The 14,470-nt window shown below is 36.3% G+C and overlaps 1 protein-coding gene across 1 annotated transcript in view; it reads right to left on the reverse strand.

The window, feature by feature from the left end:
- The window catches only part of Gpr158 (G protein-coupled receptor 158), a 182,771-nt gene that overhangs the window by 154,537 nt on the left and 13,764 nt on the right, over nucleotides 1-14,470 (reverse strand). The window contains exon 3 of the mRNA XM_035441709.1: nucleotides 7,591-7,814. Coding sequence (XP_035297600.1) covers nucleotides 7,591-7,814 — 224 coding nt within the window. The remainder of the gene's footprint in view (nucleotides 1-7,590; nucleotides 7,815-14,470) is intronic.

Below are 14,470 nucleotides of genomic sequence, written 5' to 3' on the forward strand. Positions count from 1 at the left end.
TTGCTGTCAAATTACATCATTTAATTTTATGACACCCTACTTTGGTCTTGCTGTATTCCAAATATGAGTAATCCTAAACCCTCAATAGATGCTCAGAGAATAACTTATGAATGGAAATAAGGAACAGGATGACAGCAGTGAGGAACTGTGACAGACATAAGAGAAGGGATAAGGCTAAACACTAGCCTGTGCTAAAGCATGGTGTCTAGGAAGTGGACAGCCTGCAATGACCATCAGTGTCAGGAGGTGATGATGTAATGTTGCAGTAGTATTTCACCCAGAGTTCGTCTGCTTGATAGGATGAGAAGTCAAATTAAGTATATTGTGTGTGTGAACATTTTGGGAAATATTTATGCAAATATATGATTTTTAGGGCAGATTTTAGTAGTTTACTGAAAATACTATGAATTTTTAAGTGACACCCAATTTCAGCTAAATGCTCTACAGTTGATACAACTATCACCAATGATGGAAATCCTAGCTCCTAATACTGTCACCAACTCAGAGAATTGTGTTCATAAAAAGTGCAATTCTTTCAGTGAATTTCAATAACTACTCATGAAAATAAGAATATATTTTTGTATTTTATTCTTATATATTCTTAATACATTCTGGTGAAGGTTTTTTCTTTATTTTCTTTTCTTCTTGAACCTAAAGGGTGTTTTGGTTTGAGTTGTTTGTGTAACGCAATAAATAAAAGACCCAGAGACTGATATTGGGGTTAAAGCTTCAAACTGAAGATCAGAAAAGCAAAGCAGCCAGCCAATGCTCTACGTCAGACTGAAAGGCAATCCTGGATCTACCAAACCCCAAACTGCAATCCCAGACTGCTATGCACTCCTCAACATGGCTGGAGAAACCTGAGTCTGACTACTGAAGACCCTGATCCTATCTTTTATACTTCTCTAGTGTCGGGATTAAAGGAGTGAGCTCTGTTACTCTTTTAGACTGATTCAATATCATGTACCTCTGGGTGACCTCGAACTCAGAGAGATCCATCTGCCTTTGTCTCCTTAATCCAGGGATTAAAGGTATGTACCACCACTGCTGCCTGATCTCTATAGCTTGAGGCTGACTTTGCTTTCTGAATTCTCAGGCAAACTTTAATATATCATAAATAGTAAACCACCACATGTTTGGGGGAATATTTTTAGATTAAGGTTACTAATCCTTTATTGTTAGATATGGTTCAGATAATTTTTCTAACTTCTCTTTTAACTGTTTGTATATTGTGTATATATAAAGAACCCAGTCAGTACTAAATACAGCTTGAGGAAAAGGTTAGTTGCAAATGCTTCCACATGAAACTCTGCACTGGAGCTGTGGGACTAAGTTCCACCCAGAGCTCCTGAAGTATTTCTTGTTGATAAAATCCACCAGGATACACATTGTGAGCAGGGATGGAAGGTGTGTTTTCTGAGGACAGAGGTGACAGTCATCCCATATATTTCATGTCACCACATTGAAAGGTAAATTTTCAGACATTTCACAGCAACTAAGTGATATCTCTATCCCTCCTTATTTTATAAAGATAGGCAATAGAACATCAAAAATCAGTTAACATGTTATATTAAACACTTCAATTTCCAAATCAAAAAGTGCCATCATTATCAATTCCCATGTCAATTCTAAGTTAAGAAAGAACTTTTATAGGAAGGGGAAAGTATCAACCACAGTACACTCTTTTTTTTTTAAACTTTCCTATTTCTTTCTTTGTTGTACTAAAAAATAAGAGCATGCTGAGATTGGCAGAGTAAGTCTAAGCCACCCTTCTTTCCAGTGTATCTTCTTCTACTGTAATCTCCACTCAGTAAATCCTACGCACATTTGAAATTACTAAGCTGTAACCAACCATACTCTCTGTGTGGAATATCTAATAAGAAAATATGTTACTTGTCACAATGTTTGGTAAAAATGAAGAAGAAATAATTCAATAATATTTAAAATTAAGATCTTTTTCAAAAACTGTTGTAATATTGCCATTGCTTTGTAGGAATTCACTAGTTTCAAAACCATTTATGTTTTACTGGCACATTGAATCTTTAGGCAAAGATATAGGCACAGATGTATGAATTGTTTCCCAAGTGTTTCTGGAGAGTTAGAGTTCATTAACTCTTTAGGATCCTAGCCTGTAAGCATTATCCAGGAGCAGATTAGAATCACAGTTATGCCATAAAAAAAGATGTTAGAATAGTTGTTGACCCCTGATTGTTAGTCATTTGATAGAGAATTCTGGAGAGCTGTTCTTTTGAATTTGGAGAAGGTTAACTTTGTTCAAATGAATGTACTTGGAACCAGACTACCTGTCAAGTCTAGTCTCTGAACCGAATTGGGTCTCTTAGTGTGAATACTTACTGCTTCAGTTGAGAGCACAACCACTACCATTGCAGTGATTTGGTCTGTGCTGGGTTTGATACAACTAACATTTTCCTGTATTTTTGACTTCTCAGTGTGGTTATTTCTGTTTGTTCACAAAAGTGGTCCACTTTAAATAAGAGAGGCTGAAGCTCTAAGATGTTCCATGTCTAGTGGCCCTAAATGAAATATTGCAAATACACACTACCAGCAATTAAGACATGTTAAATCGTGTTTGGTGTAAACTACAGAGGTAGTGGGAAACAAACTGAGGTGCCTCTGTAACCAGGCACCTCCATCTCTCCCTCAGTGTAGCTCCTATAGATGAAACAGTGTGTTTCTCTTAAGGTGTGTGTCTCTTAGTAGACTCCTCACTATTCATTACTGTTATGGTTTGAATATGAAGTGTCCCCCCACAGGTTTAGATTTTGACCACCCAGCAGTCAGCTGAAGGACTACTCAGAGACCATGAGTCCTTTAGGAGAGGGAGATTAGGAGAGGGGCAAGCCCATGAAGGTTATTATGCTGACCTTAGTTGTGGTATACCTCTTCATTTCCTGGTCTGCCACCATATGAACACACACCAGCATCATGGTCTCTTCTCCACTATGACTGACTGCTCATCTGAAAATGTGACCCACAGCCACATATGCTCTCCCCTAAAATGTTCTGTCAAGTGTTTTACCAAGTGAGGAAAAGTTTAACAGAGACTAAGCATTGAAGAGCAGTGTGCACTGTGGAGCTCAGACACTCACACTTCAATCAAGGCAAATAAGCAGAAAGGGCTGTGGGGATTACTGTTCTGCTCCATGGAAGGGTGTGGCCACTTTTTATATTTTATAACCTCTCTATATGATGATCCACAGAAGAGACATTATTCAAGAAGTCGATCAGCATGGGAATAAGTGTAGAGCTCAGGTGTGTGCTCAGAGCCCTGGTTGGTTTGTAGTTTGGGGCACACTGCGCATTTTCATTCCATGCTGCTGCTAAAATATTCCCAGTTGTCTCTGACTTTTCTTTCTCCTTTTTCTTATTGATTCGTTTTTTTATGTACATTGGTGTTTTGCCTGCATGTATGTCTGTGGGAGGGTGTCTGATCCCCTGGAACTGGAGTTACAGACTGTTATGAGCTGCCATGTGGGTGCTGAGAATTGAACCCGGGTCCTCTGGAAGAGCAGCTGGTGCTCTTAACCTCTGACCAATCTCTCCAGCTCAGTGTCTTTTCAACAATGGTTGAAGCCATAACTCTGACCTCAAAGAATCTAATTCCTATCTTAACCTCACCAGCTACTTTCACTAATATCTTTATTCTAATTTTAATATGACTATATTCTATTCATCTCCTGAAAGTGCATATGCCGTTGCATAGAACACAATAAACCACAAATATATAATTTCCCAACCCAGCTGTACTAACTTGAGCAACTAACAAACTCTTGGGGTCTTGGTATTTTTCTATATGACATGATTCTAGTTCTGAAAAACAATGTTTCTCTTTCCAAATGAAAACTGGGAAAAGAGCAAACACACTTATTCATATATTATGAACTTTTAAATTGTTTATTTAGTAAGAAGACTATGAACAGCATGAGTCTAGTTTCTAAATATCCTCAATGGCTTTAGTTTCTAAATATCCTCAATGGCTTAACAATTGATAGCCAGGAGAGATCTCCATAGCTCTCATTTTGAAGGAAAATTAAACCTTCCTAGAAAAGACACTGCTATAAATAGGTAAATAACTCTGAGTTTAGTTTAATTGTACATTTAATATCTCTTTTCAGACAAAGGCCATGTAGAAGTAGATGAATAGTTATGGTTTTGGAATCAATTAGTGTGTGAATGACCATGAACCTCATGTGTGTGCTTCAGAGCCAGGACTGCACCTTCCAAATCCTTATTGTTTTCAACTGTTTAAATGTCACATGTAGACCCACAGGTAAGAAACACACATTAATTGCTAATCTTGTAAATATCTTGTAAGTGTAATAATGAAATATCAGTACCTAGTTAAGGCTAATTCTACAATAATTGATGAATTGTCTCATCACTGTTTCTGGAGATGGGTTATATATAAATGCCTTTAAAATTCTGGAATCTTGTATCACTTTGAAAGAAGTTCTAATCTCATTAGAGGTCCCTCTCCATTCTTCTTTTCTGGTAGCCCCTGGTAACTACTAATCTACTTCTGGGGCCAATGAATTTGCTTATTTATGATGAATGCAATCGAACAACATAATGTCTTTTACAGCTGTTTTCCTACTTAGCATTTTAAAGTTCATTCATATCACTCCATGTATTGATAAATAATCCTTTTCCTTGACAAATTGTATTCCTTTTAAAATTTTTTAAAAGTTCTTTTTTATTTAAATTAGAAACAAGCTTGTTTTACATGTCAATCCCAGTTCCCTCTTCCTCCCCTCTTCCCTGCCCCCTACCAACTCCTTATCCCACCCCCTTTCTGCTACCCAGGGAAGGTGAGGCCTTCAATGGGAGATCTTCAAAGTCTGTCATATCATTTGGGTCAGGGCCTAGGCCCTCCCCATGTGTCTAGGCTGAGAGAGTATCCCTCTATGTTGAATGGGCTCCCAAAGTCCATTCTTTTGCTAGGGATAAATACTGATCTACTAAGAATTCAGTTGCGGAAAGGGAAGATTGATGAGCAAAGGGGTCAAGACAAATGGTATTCCATTATACAAAAATATCATACTTAATTACTCATTTGTATAAATTGATGGGTATCTTGGTGGTTTTCATCATTTAGCTGTTGTGGATGACACTTTTATGAACATTTATTTGCGTTTCTGTATAGACATGTATTAAGAATACAATACTTGTATCATATTGTACAATATTTTAAACTTTGTAGATTACCAAGATGCTTCCCAATCTGAGCACACTTTTGCATCTGCAGTAGAAATAAATGGGATGTTTTCAATTTTTTTCTATATTTTCATCACTTGTTAATAGAATTTAAAAAAATATTTTAGCTACATTAGTGGGTATTACAGACTTGATTTGTATTTTTCTAATAACTAATATTATTGAGCTTCTTCTCATGTGTTCATTGGAATGTCATACATTTTTTAAGAAATGCCTATTCAGATACTTTCTCCATTTTAAAGTTTATTTTTATTATTAATTTATGAGTATTGCTTATGCATTTTATAATAGTTTTCTGCTCTTCTATGGGTTGTTTATTTTTATGGCCTAAAGTCTCAATTTTCATGAAGTATAATTCATCATTTTGTTCTTCTATATTTGTGAGTTTTATGATATATCTTTAAAAAGTTGAGTAACCCAAAGCCATGAAGATTTCCACTCATGTTTCCATCTAAAATAATACTCTTAGTTATGTATGACTCTTCCATTTACATCTATGTTACACTTTGGATCAATGTTTGGGGTTTAATGTATCATAGGAGGAAAACAGTCAAGGAGAGACTGAGATGGAATTTAATTTTAAATGATATGACTGACAATTGTCATGCTACATCTATGCTACAATTCTCAAAATAGATGAAATTGGTAAAATAGTATATTTTTCCTTTTAATTATCAGGAATAGAAAATACAATGAGAAATACTTAAAGTGTTAGTGTTGCCCCATAGGGTTTCCTTACTAGGTAAAGAAATGATGCCAAGATACACAAAAATGCTTAAAGAGTAATTCCAAAGTCCACATGCTATACATATGGAGTCTCTGTACTGGAAATGTATTATTACTTTTATAGCTAATCCAGTTTGGTGAGAGAAATCACTATAGGAAACATCACCAAACAATTCCTTTCTTCAATATGCAAGATCTGTGTTCCTTGCTTTGATTAACTTAGGCTCATTTCATTATGTCTCATTCTAAGAGAACTGATTTCAAAAGGTAAATCTTCAAACTAGATAATGTGCAAGAAATATCTTCAAAATTTTATGTAGAGATATGCATTCTCATGGCAGCCCTGTAAAAAGGGGGGTTCTGGTCAGCTGCTTCCCATTTCCTCAGAAGGTCTAGGGATATCTGAAAGGTTAATAACTGTGAAATAACATTATCGTAGATTAAGACATTCGTCCAGCCAGAACTATCTATAGGAAACTTCTAAGTACCCAATGATGCATTCTGCCCACATTTACTGCTGACTTATTTAACACAGCAATCATTAATGATTAAAATCAATTAAAATTCATAAAGACTGTGGTATCCACTGTGTAATGAATTTATTCCATCAGAGAGATTTCAGAGCAGTTTGTTAACTTGATCTTTCAATTCTGGCTCTGCTACTGACTTGCTTTTTAAAAATGTTATCTGGAAACCTATTAGCCTACTATTTTACTATACATAAAATCAACACAGTGTTTTCAAGAGAAAGATGAATACTAGTAAAATGGAAGCAAATTTCATGTTTGCATTTTCTTGCTGACTCAAAGCTTGATTTAAACTGTGTTGCCTGCTATTAAAAGTAACTAATAATATCCATAACATTAGCATAGTGGATACAATTTATTAGAATCTTAACTGTGCCTTAAAAATATTAACTAGTGGCTTTGTAGCAGACATTATCCAAAAGGGATTCTTTTCTTGTTAAATTTCTAGTGGAGACATGTAATTTTAAAAATCTCTATAATCTACAGCAATCTGAACAATTTTTTTCAAGATGAAATCATTTGAATTCAAGAATGGTGGAAACTTATTGTCTTTTCTAGTGTCACTAGGAACTTATTATAAAGCAACAGAATCAAACATTCTAACACAATGCTTGCTTCATGTGACTGATTTCTGGCCACTGGAAAAACTCCCCCAGAAAACTCCGCCCTGGATGTTTTAGCATTTCTATCATCCCCAGACAGTAATACAAGACTATTCATAAATTCTTTTCTGGAGTATAATGTGCTAAAAATAAATAGGTTGATTCTTTGCACCTTTTAATATTACCAAGAGAAATAAATCAAAACTAAAACACAACAGGGCTTTCTAGATAAGAAAAATTAAGACACACTGGATAGAGGTAACACAAAGTCCTCTGGTCACCAAGAAATTACACTAAGGAGAGTTCTTTAGGGCAGTGGAGCTTTAGAGCCTCAGGCTAAACAGAAAGCACCTTCTCTATAATGAAATACTAACACAAAATATCATTAACCCTTCTTTCCTTGGGAAGCTAATGGATTTCAATTTCCAGAGAGAGAGAGAGGGAGAGAGAGAGTTACTGTTAGTATAAAGAAAGGCCATGACCAGAATACCTGGGTTTACCTTTGCTTTGCGAAAGTGGTAGACCACCATCATGCTGACGAAGTCCAACAGCATGCACAGGATTTGGAAGGAGATGATAGCGAGCCGAAGGTATTTATCCTCCTGGACAAAGCACGGGCGGTCATCAGCACAGAAGGAGCAGCCTTCTCTGCAGGGCAGGCAGACATGGGCTTCTTCTGGCCCATCTTTTGTGCTTCCTGAAAAATGGTGATCTGGACCCCTTCCTGAAAGTTCCAAATAAAACCACAATGTCATTTGTACTCCAAGGTAAGTAAACTAGGAGAAAGCTAGGCCCTCTTCATTCCCTTTTCTACTGAGTACAGACCTTTCATCAAATCCTCTGCTAAGAGCTAGAGCTACTTTGCTTTTGGACTTAAAAATCTTGATTCTTTTGATTTTAAACTTGTCATTCAGAGTAATTGAGAAAAATAGCAAAAATGGAAAAAAATGCCTCAGAGAACAGTCTGCTATGTCTTTGATATCATCATCTTCCACACATGGCTGATGAAACTCCCTAAAGCACAGGTCAGACTCCAGACACACTTGTTAAAGAAACAAGAAGTGCTGGAAAATGGATATGTTTAATGTACCAAGTAAATGTATTCATTGTTGTTGGAACTTATTGACCTGGGTGACACAGCATCCAAAATGAGACTATCATCATTCCTTAATTCAGCGGGGCTTTCATCTATCAAGTTCATTCAGTCCAAATTATATAAAATGGTACTTAAACAACAGTTGTTAAGTGTGTAATTGCTTAACAATGCTGCATCCTTAGAAACAATCCATACAACCTATCATTTAATCCCCACTTGACACACCATGAGACATCTCTGTGCTGTTTGGTTACTGCTCCCATTGATCATCTGATTAATTCTAGAATTGTCTGCCTAACTTATCAAGCTTACATTAACACTGAAGCCCAATACTCAGAGTACCAATTGTTGACTATAACAATAGACACTGAGAAAAACTATATTAACCATGAACTCAACATTAGAGACAAAAGTAAATACCTAGTTTATTAGGTAACATGACCTTGGTTAAATTCAGAATTTGGAGAGAGGTTTTGTTGTTGTTAACTGTTAGTAACCAAATTCAATGGAAACCTTTTATGTATCAAGCTCATGTCAAAGGTTTGTAGTCTTTCCAAAGTATATTTGTCTATTTTCCTCCCTCGGTAAATGCAACAACAAAAACATAACTGAATATTATTTGATTATTCTGTTGCTGGTAATCACTCTGGGAGCTGCAAGCTGGCTCAATAGGTAAAGTGCTTGCCAAGTAAGCCTGGTGCTGTGAGTTCAATCCTATAGGGGAAGAAGAGAAATGACTTCTGGAAGTTGTCTTCTGACCATCACCTGTTTGCCATGGCACCCATACACCTGCATTCATACACATACATACACACAAAAATAATAAATAAATTATAAAGTAAATAATAGTTACCACTCTGTCAACATAGTGTGAAAATATATGGATTCAGCATCTGATTTAAGCAGACTGATTTCCTGTTCTTAGGTAAACTCATTAGACACCTCAATTGGCCAGTTCTGGTCTTAGGAACTTATTGATGAAATACAAATGACTTTAGGGATTAACATAAATGATTTATATAAAGCACAATGACCAGTTTTCTCATCTTCTCCATACATGGGAAATGCTAAAACATGGAAATTAGAAGGATGGTATGCAAGGCCTGATTAGGGAATGGTGAGTTACATTTTAGATGACTCAATTTGAGACTCAACTCATTGTCCAGGATACAGATCTAAAAAAATCTGAGAAATAACTCAGTACTGAAGTGTAAAAGCTTGTTAATATTTGTCCTACTTTCTTTCCTGTAATTGTGATAACAAAAGCAAAAGTGACTTAAAGGAGAAATGGTTTATTTTAGCTCACACTTCCAGGTTAGAGTCACTGTTGTGGGGAAGTCAAGATGGCAAGAACTTAAAGCAGCCTGTCACATGACATTCACAGTCACAATGAGAAATGAGTGCACCCATATTTGCTACTCAAATAATTTTCCCTATTCCTCTGTAGTTCAGAGCCCCAAATTAGTAAATGGTTCCACCTACTTTCAGGCTTGGACATCACACATCAGTCAAGACAATCAAGATAATCTCATATAAACCAACCTGATCCAGACAATCCCTCTTTGAGAATCCCTTTCCGGTGACTATAGACTGTGCTAAGCCAACAATTACATTAACCCTAACAGTGTTAGAGAAGAAATTATGGAAAGCTCTGGAAGTGGATTGAGAAATTTGAAGAGAGAGGAAAGCCCTTGACAAGTGAAGCATTTGGAGAGCCACAACTGAAAACTAGAATCTACTAAAAATAAAGTCAGTATTTGTTGAAGTATGATGACCTAGGAAATAATACCATAACTAAGGATTTTAATCTTAAGTAACCTTCAAGATGACACCTTTCAAACTAGTGCAGATTGGAAAATGGGCTACCAAGGCTTCCAGACTGAATACATAATAAGAGAGAATATTACTTCCATAAAAGTCTGTTGAACAAAGTAAGAAAAGCTAATTTTCAATAGGAAAATAAGAATGATATGAAATGGACTTTGATTCTGTGTTGTGTTCTCTTCAACATCAGTAAGATTTTGTTATAATAAGAGTCAGAAAATGAGCCTCTGGAAGTTTAGGAGAGATCAAGGAAGATGAAAGACTTTCAGACACTGACCAGGAAGGCAGATCAGTGCCTTGCTCTACCATCATCAGAAAACTTCTTCCTGCAGCAGATGGGAACAAATACAGTATGAAGAGAGTAATATTAAGAGAGTGAGAGACCTTAGAAAACTCATGCCTAAATTGAAAAATCTCCATACAAATCTCTTTCCTTGGGGTCCAGGGAACCTTGGAGGCAGAAAGACTATAAGATCCAGAGGGGAAGACACCAAGGAAACAAGGCCCTGTAAGTCAACAGGATCAAAGCGCATATGAACTCACAGAGATAAGGGAGCACACACAGGACCTGCACAAGTCTGCACAAGATAGAGTCCTAGAACTGAGAAGTGGACACATGAGTCTACCCTTACCTCAGAAGCTATATACAACTGATAAGCAGTTGCAAATGAAAATTTAATTTTCTCCAAAGGAGTCTCACTGGCAAAACAAACCACTCTTGAGGATGGGCTGCATGCCCGGAGTAGATAACCAACAGAAAGCAAACTCAACAGAACCTTTACAGGTTCCTTGTCTCATACTGTCATGTCAGGGCTTTCATTTTTAATTTTATATATTTTTATTTATTTACATATATTTCCTTCTTTCTACCCTACCCATCTTTTCAGTATATATTATGGCTTCCAGTTTAGTGTTTTTATGGGATTTCTGAGTGTGTGAACAAGTGAGTCTTTGCATCTATATCAGTTTCTTGTGCCTTTTCCTTCTATTTATTTTGGCCTATTAGATGTGTTGGGTTTTTGTTTTATTATATCATATATCATATCATATCAATTATTATCCCTTAGATGCCTGTTTATTTTCTAAAGGGACAGAAAGGGGATGGATCCAGATGAGAGGGAAGGTGAGAGGGAAATGGGGAGAGTAGAGGGAAGAGAAATGGCAATCATGATATGTTATGTTAGAAAAAAATCTATTTTCAAAAAGGAAAAAAAAGAGATTTACAACAAAGAAGAATTTCAAAGTCAGGGTAGAGCACAAACAAGAACATAGTTGAAGAAATCAACTCTGGAAATACTTTACATCTCTTCTAACAGAGAGAGCTCAACATGAACTAAAGAGTTTCAAATTTTGTTTGTTTTGCAGAGATATTTACTAAAAGTTAAAATATTTTGAAGTAAAGAAAAAAGTAAGTACATAAACCAATCTCATAAAGCCTTTTATATCTCAGCAAAGCACATGTGTTGAAAATTGAGGACAAGTATTTTTTATATATATATTTGTAAGCTTTATTACTCAAAATGTAGAAATAAAAAAGCTCACACACAAAGTCTAGCATTTCAATAAACTTTTTTGCAGTTAGAACAGCCATTTTGAAGCAGCAGTGGTACTTCAGAATAAAAAGAATAATGAAATGTGTTTGTGTGTGTGTGTGTGTGTGTGTGTGTGTGTGTGTATACAAATTTTCATTATCCATTCATCTATCAATAAAAAACTAGGTTGATTCCAATTTCTTGCTTTAATGAATCCAACATCAATAAATATGGTGGTGTAAATGTCCCTATTGTAGGGTATGAAGTTCCCTCTATATGTACTCAATAGTGAAATAGCTAGGTCATATGGTAGCTCTATTTTAGGTTTTGAGAAATTTCCAAACTGATTTCCATAATGACTGTTAATTTGCACCACAACCAACAGCAAATAAGAGTTCTTTTCTCTCCATATCCCTTCCAACATTTGTTATCAGATTTCTCAATAATAGTCATTCTGACAGAGGTGAGGTGGTATCTCAAAGTTTCAATTTAATTTTCCCTGAGGGCTAAGAATATTGAACACTTTTAAAAATAGTTACTGGACATTTGTGTTTCTTATCTGAAAATTGTGAATTCAGTTCATTTGCCCATTTGTTGATTGGCAGTTTTATTCCCTTGGTATTTAATTTGTACAATTTTTTGCTAATCCTGGATATTAGCCCCTTATCTGAAGTGTAGCTGGTGAAGTTTTTTGCCATTCCCCAGGCTGTCTGTGTGCTCTACTGAGTGTTTTCTTTGCTGGACACAAATGTTTAACTTTCATGTAGGCCTATCTGCTGCACTGGTGGCTATTTCCTGTGCTCCTGGTGCTCTGTTCAAAAAGTTCTTGACTACCCCAATATCTCAAAGTCTATATTTTATGTTTTCTTCTAAATGTTTCAGTGTTACAGTTTTTTAAATGGAGTCTTTGGTGCATTTGGAATTGACAAGGCAAAAAAAAGAATCTAATTTCATTCTCCAAAAGTAGAAATCCAGTTTTGCCAGCACCATTTGTTGAGCAGGCTAACTTTTTCCAATGTGTGTTTTTGTCCCTTTTGGCAAGACTTAGGGGGTGTGGGAGAAGTCATGTGACTTCTTCAGGAAACAAGGCCTGAGACTATCAAAAATGGCTCTATTTGAGGCAAGACCCTAGAGACCCTGACCCACTTGGCAAGGACCTTTGCACAGTTTGCTGCATAACTCTGGGCATGGCCCTGGGAGTATGTGTGATGTATGCTCTCATTACTTTCACTATGTTAGGCATACTGCTGCCCTGAACAGGTTACAGTCAGTAATGAACAAGCCTATAATCAATATTGTACTAAATTAATACAAACTAAAAGCATTTCATTTAAAATAAAAATACTAGGCAAGGATACCTATTCTCTTTTATTCAATATAGTTCCTGAAGTCTTAGCTATGCCAGCTAGACAATAGAAAGACATAAATGGAATAAAAATAGGAAAGGAAGAAATTAAACTATCCCTATTTACAGATAATGTAATTCTTTACTTGATTCTACTAGAAAACTCTTGGAATTAATAAACACAGTAAAGTAGTAGGGTCCAAGATAAATGTAAAAACAGTACCCATCATTTATATCAGTATTGTACTCTTAAGAGAAAGAGATTTGGAAAAAATACCCCATGGAAAATAGCTACAAAAATTAAGTGTTTAGGAATATATCCAATTGTGATGTGAAAGACTCCTATAGTGGAAAGTTCAAGATATTGACAGAGAAAATAACAGACAAGATTAGACAATGAAAAGATACTCTATGCTCCTGGAGAATAATTGAAATAACTATAATTTTTCTATCTTTAAATTTATTTATATTGTTTTGTTTGTTTGTTTGTTTGTTTGAGACAGGGTTTCTCTGTATAGCTTTGGAGAGTGTCCTGGCACTCATTCTGGAGACCACGCTGGGCTTGAACTCACAGAGACCCACCTGCCTCTGCCTCCTGAGTGCTGGGATTAAAGGCATGAGCCACCAACGCCTGGCATTAAATTTATTAATACTGTATAGAGACAGTTTTAAGGTAGAAATCAGGAACAATTAAAGCATCAATATGATTCAGTATGGTTTATTGGTCTACTTGAAGAATCAGCATATGATAGTATGACCTACCATGGGAGTTTAATGTAGGTGTTGTGCTTTTCTGTAACAGAATACCATAGAAACATGTGGAGAAGATTATGCAGTGACACTGTTTAAGGTTGATTTCCATATCATTAAGAAATGTACTCCAAGGATCTGAGCTGGATCTGAGCTGGAAGTCTCATCTCTGAGAACTTGCTTTCATAGTACCAGAAAGTGCTGTTAAAGAAGGAAAGCATAAGGGGGCCCTGCCCAGGTGTGATGCCTATGAACCACCATGATGGCCCGCATGGCATAATAGCTCTAAGGATGCAGTAGTGGCATATTATACTCTGGTGATAGCCAACAGCTCTCTAAATAGACTCAAAGTCTGCCCTAACAAGAGGAAAAGCATTCTTGGTACTGGAAACATAGCTAAGCACTTGGGGCCAGTGAAATCACGGATCATGGAGAACCTACATCTACATCTTTTACTAATCCACAGATGAATATGGGTCTCATTCTTCTCAAGGAAGCATCTGTTTGCAATAGACCGAGACCATTGCAGAAAACCACAGCTGATCAGACTGCAGAGAACACATGAAAATACCAGCTCCAACTGATATGTCTGTAAGACAGCTTCTGAATTGAAGGCTCAAGAATCATAGCGTAAGATGGAGCAGAAAGATTGTAGGTACTAGAAGAACAGGAAGTTTCTGTGAGACTGAGTCTCCTAGAAATGTTTTTGAAGCTGCATCCACAAGGTACATCAACATGACTGCCTATGTAAAGAAAACACTATTGGACATGCTAACATGGGAAAGAGAAATTTCATGGATCACAAGCCCAGACAAAGAACCACAGGCAACTTG

This window comes from Cricetulus griseus, chromosome 3 (assembly GCF_003668045.3).
Source record: "Cricetulus griseus strain 17A/GY chromosome 3, alternate assembly CriGri-PICRH-1.0, whole genome shotgun sequence".
Taxonomy (NCBI): domain Eukaryota; kingdom Metazoa; phylum Chordata; class Mammalia; order Rodentia; family Cricetidae; genus Cricetulus; species Cricetulus griseus.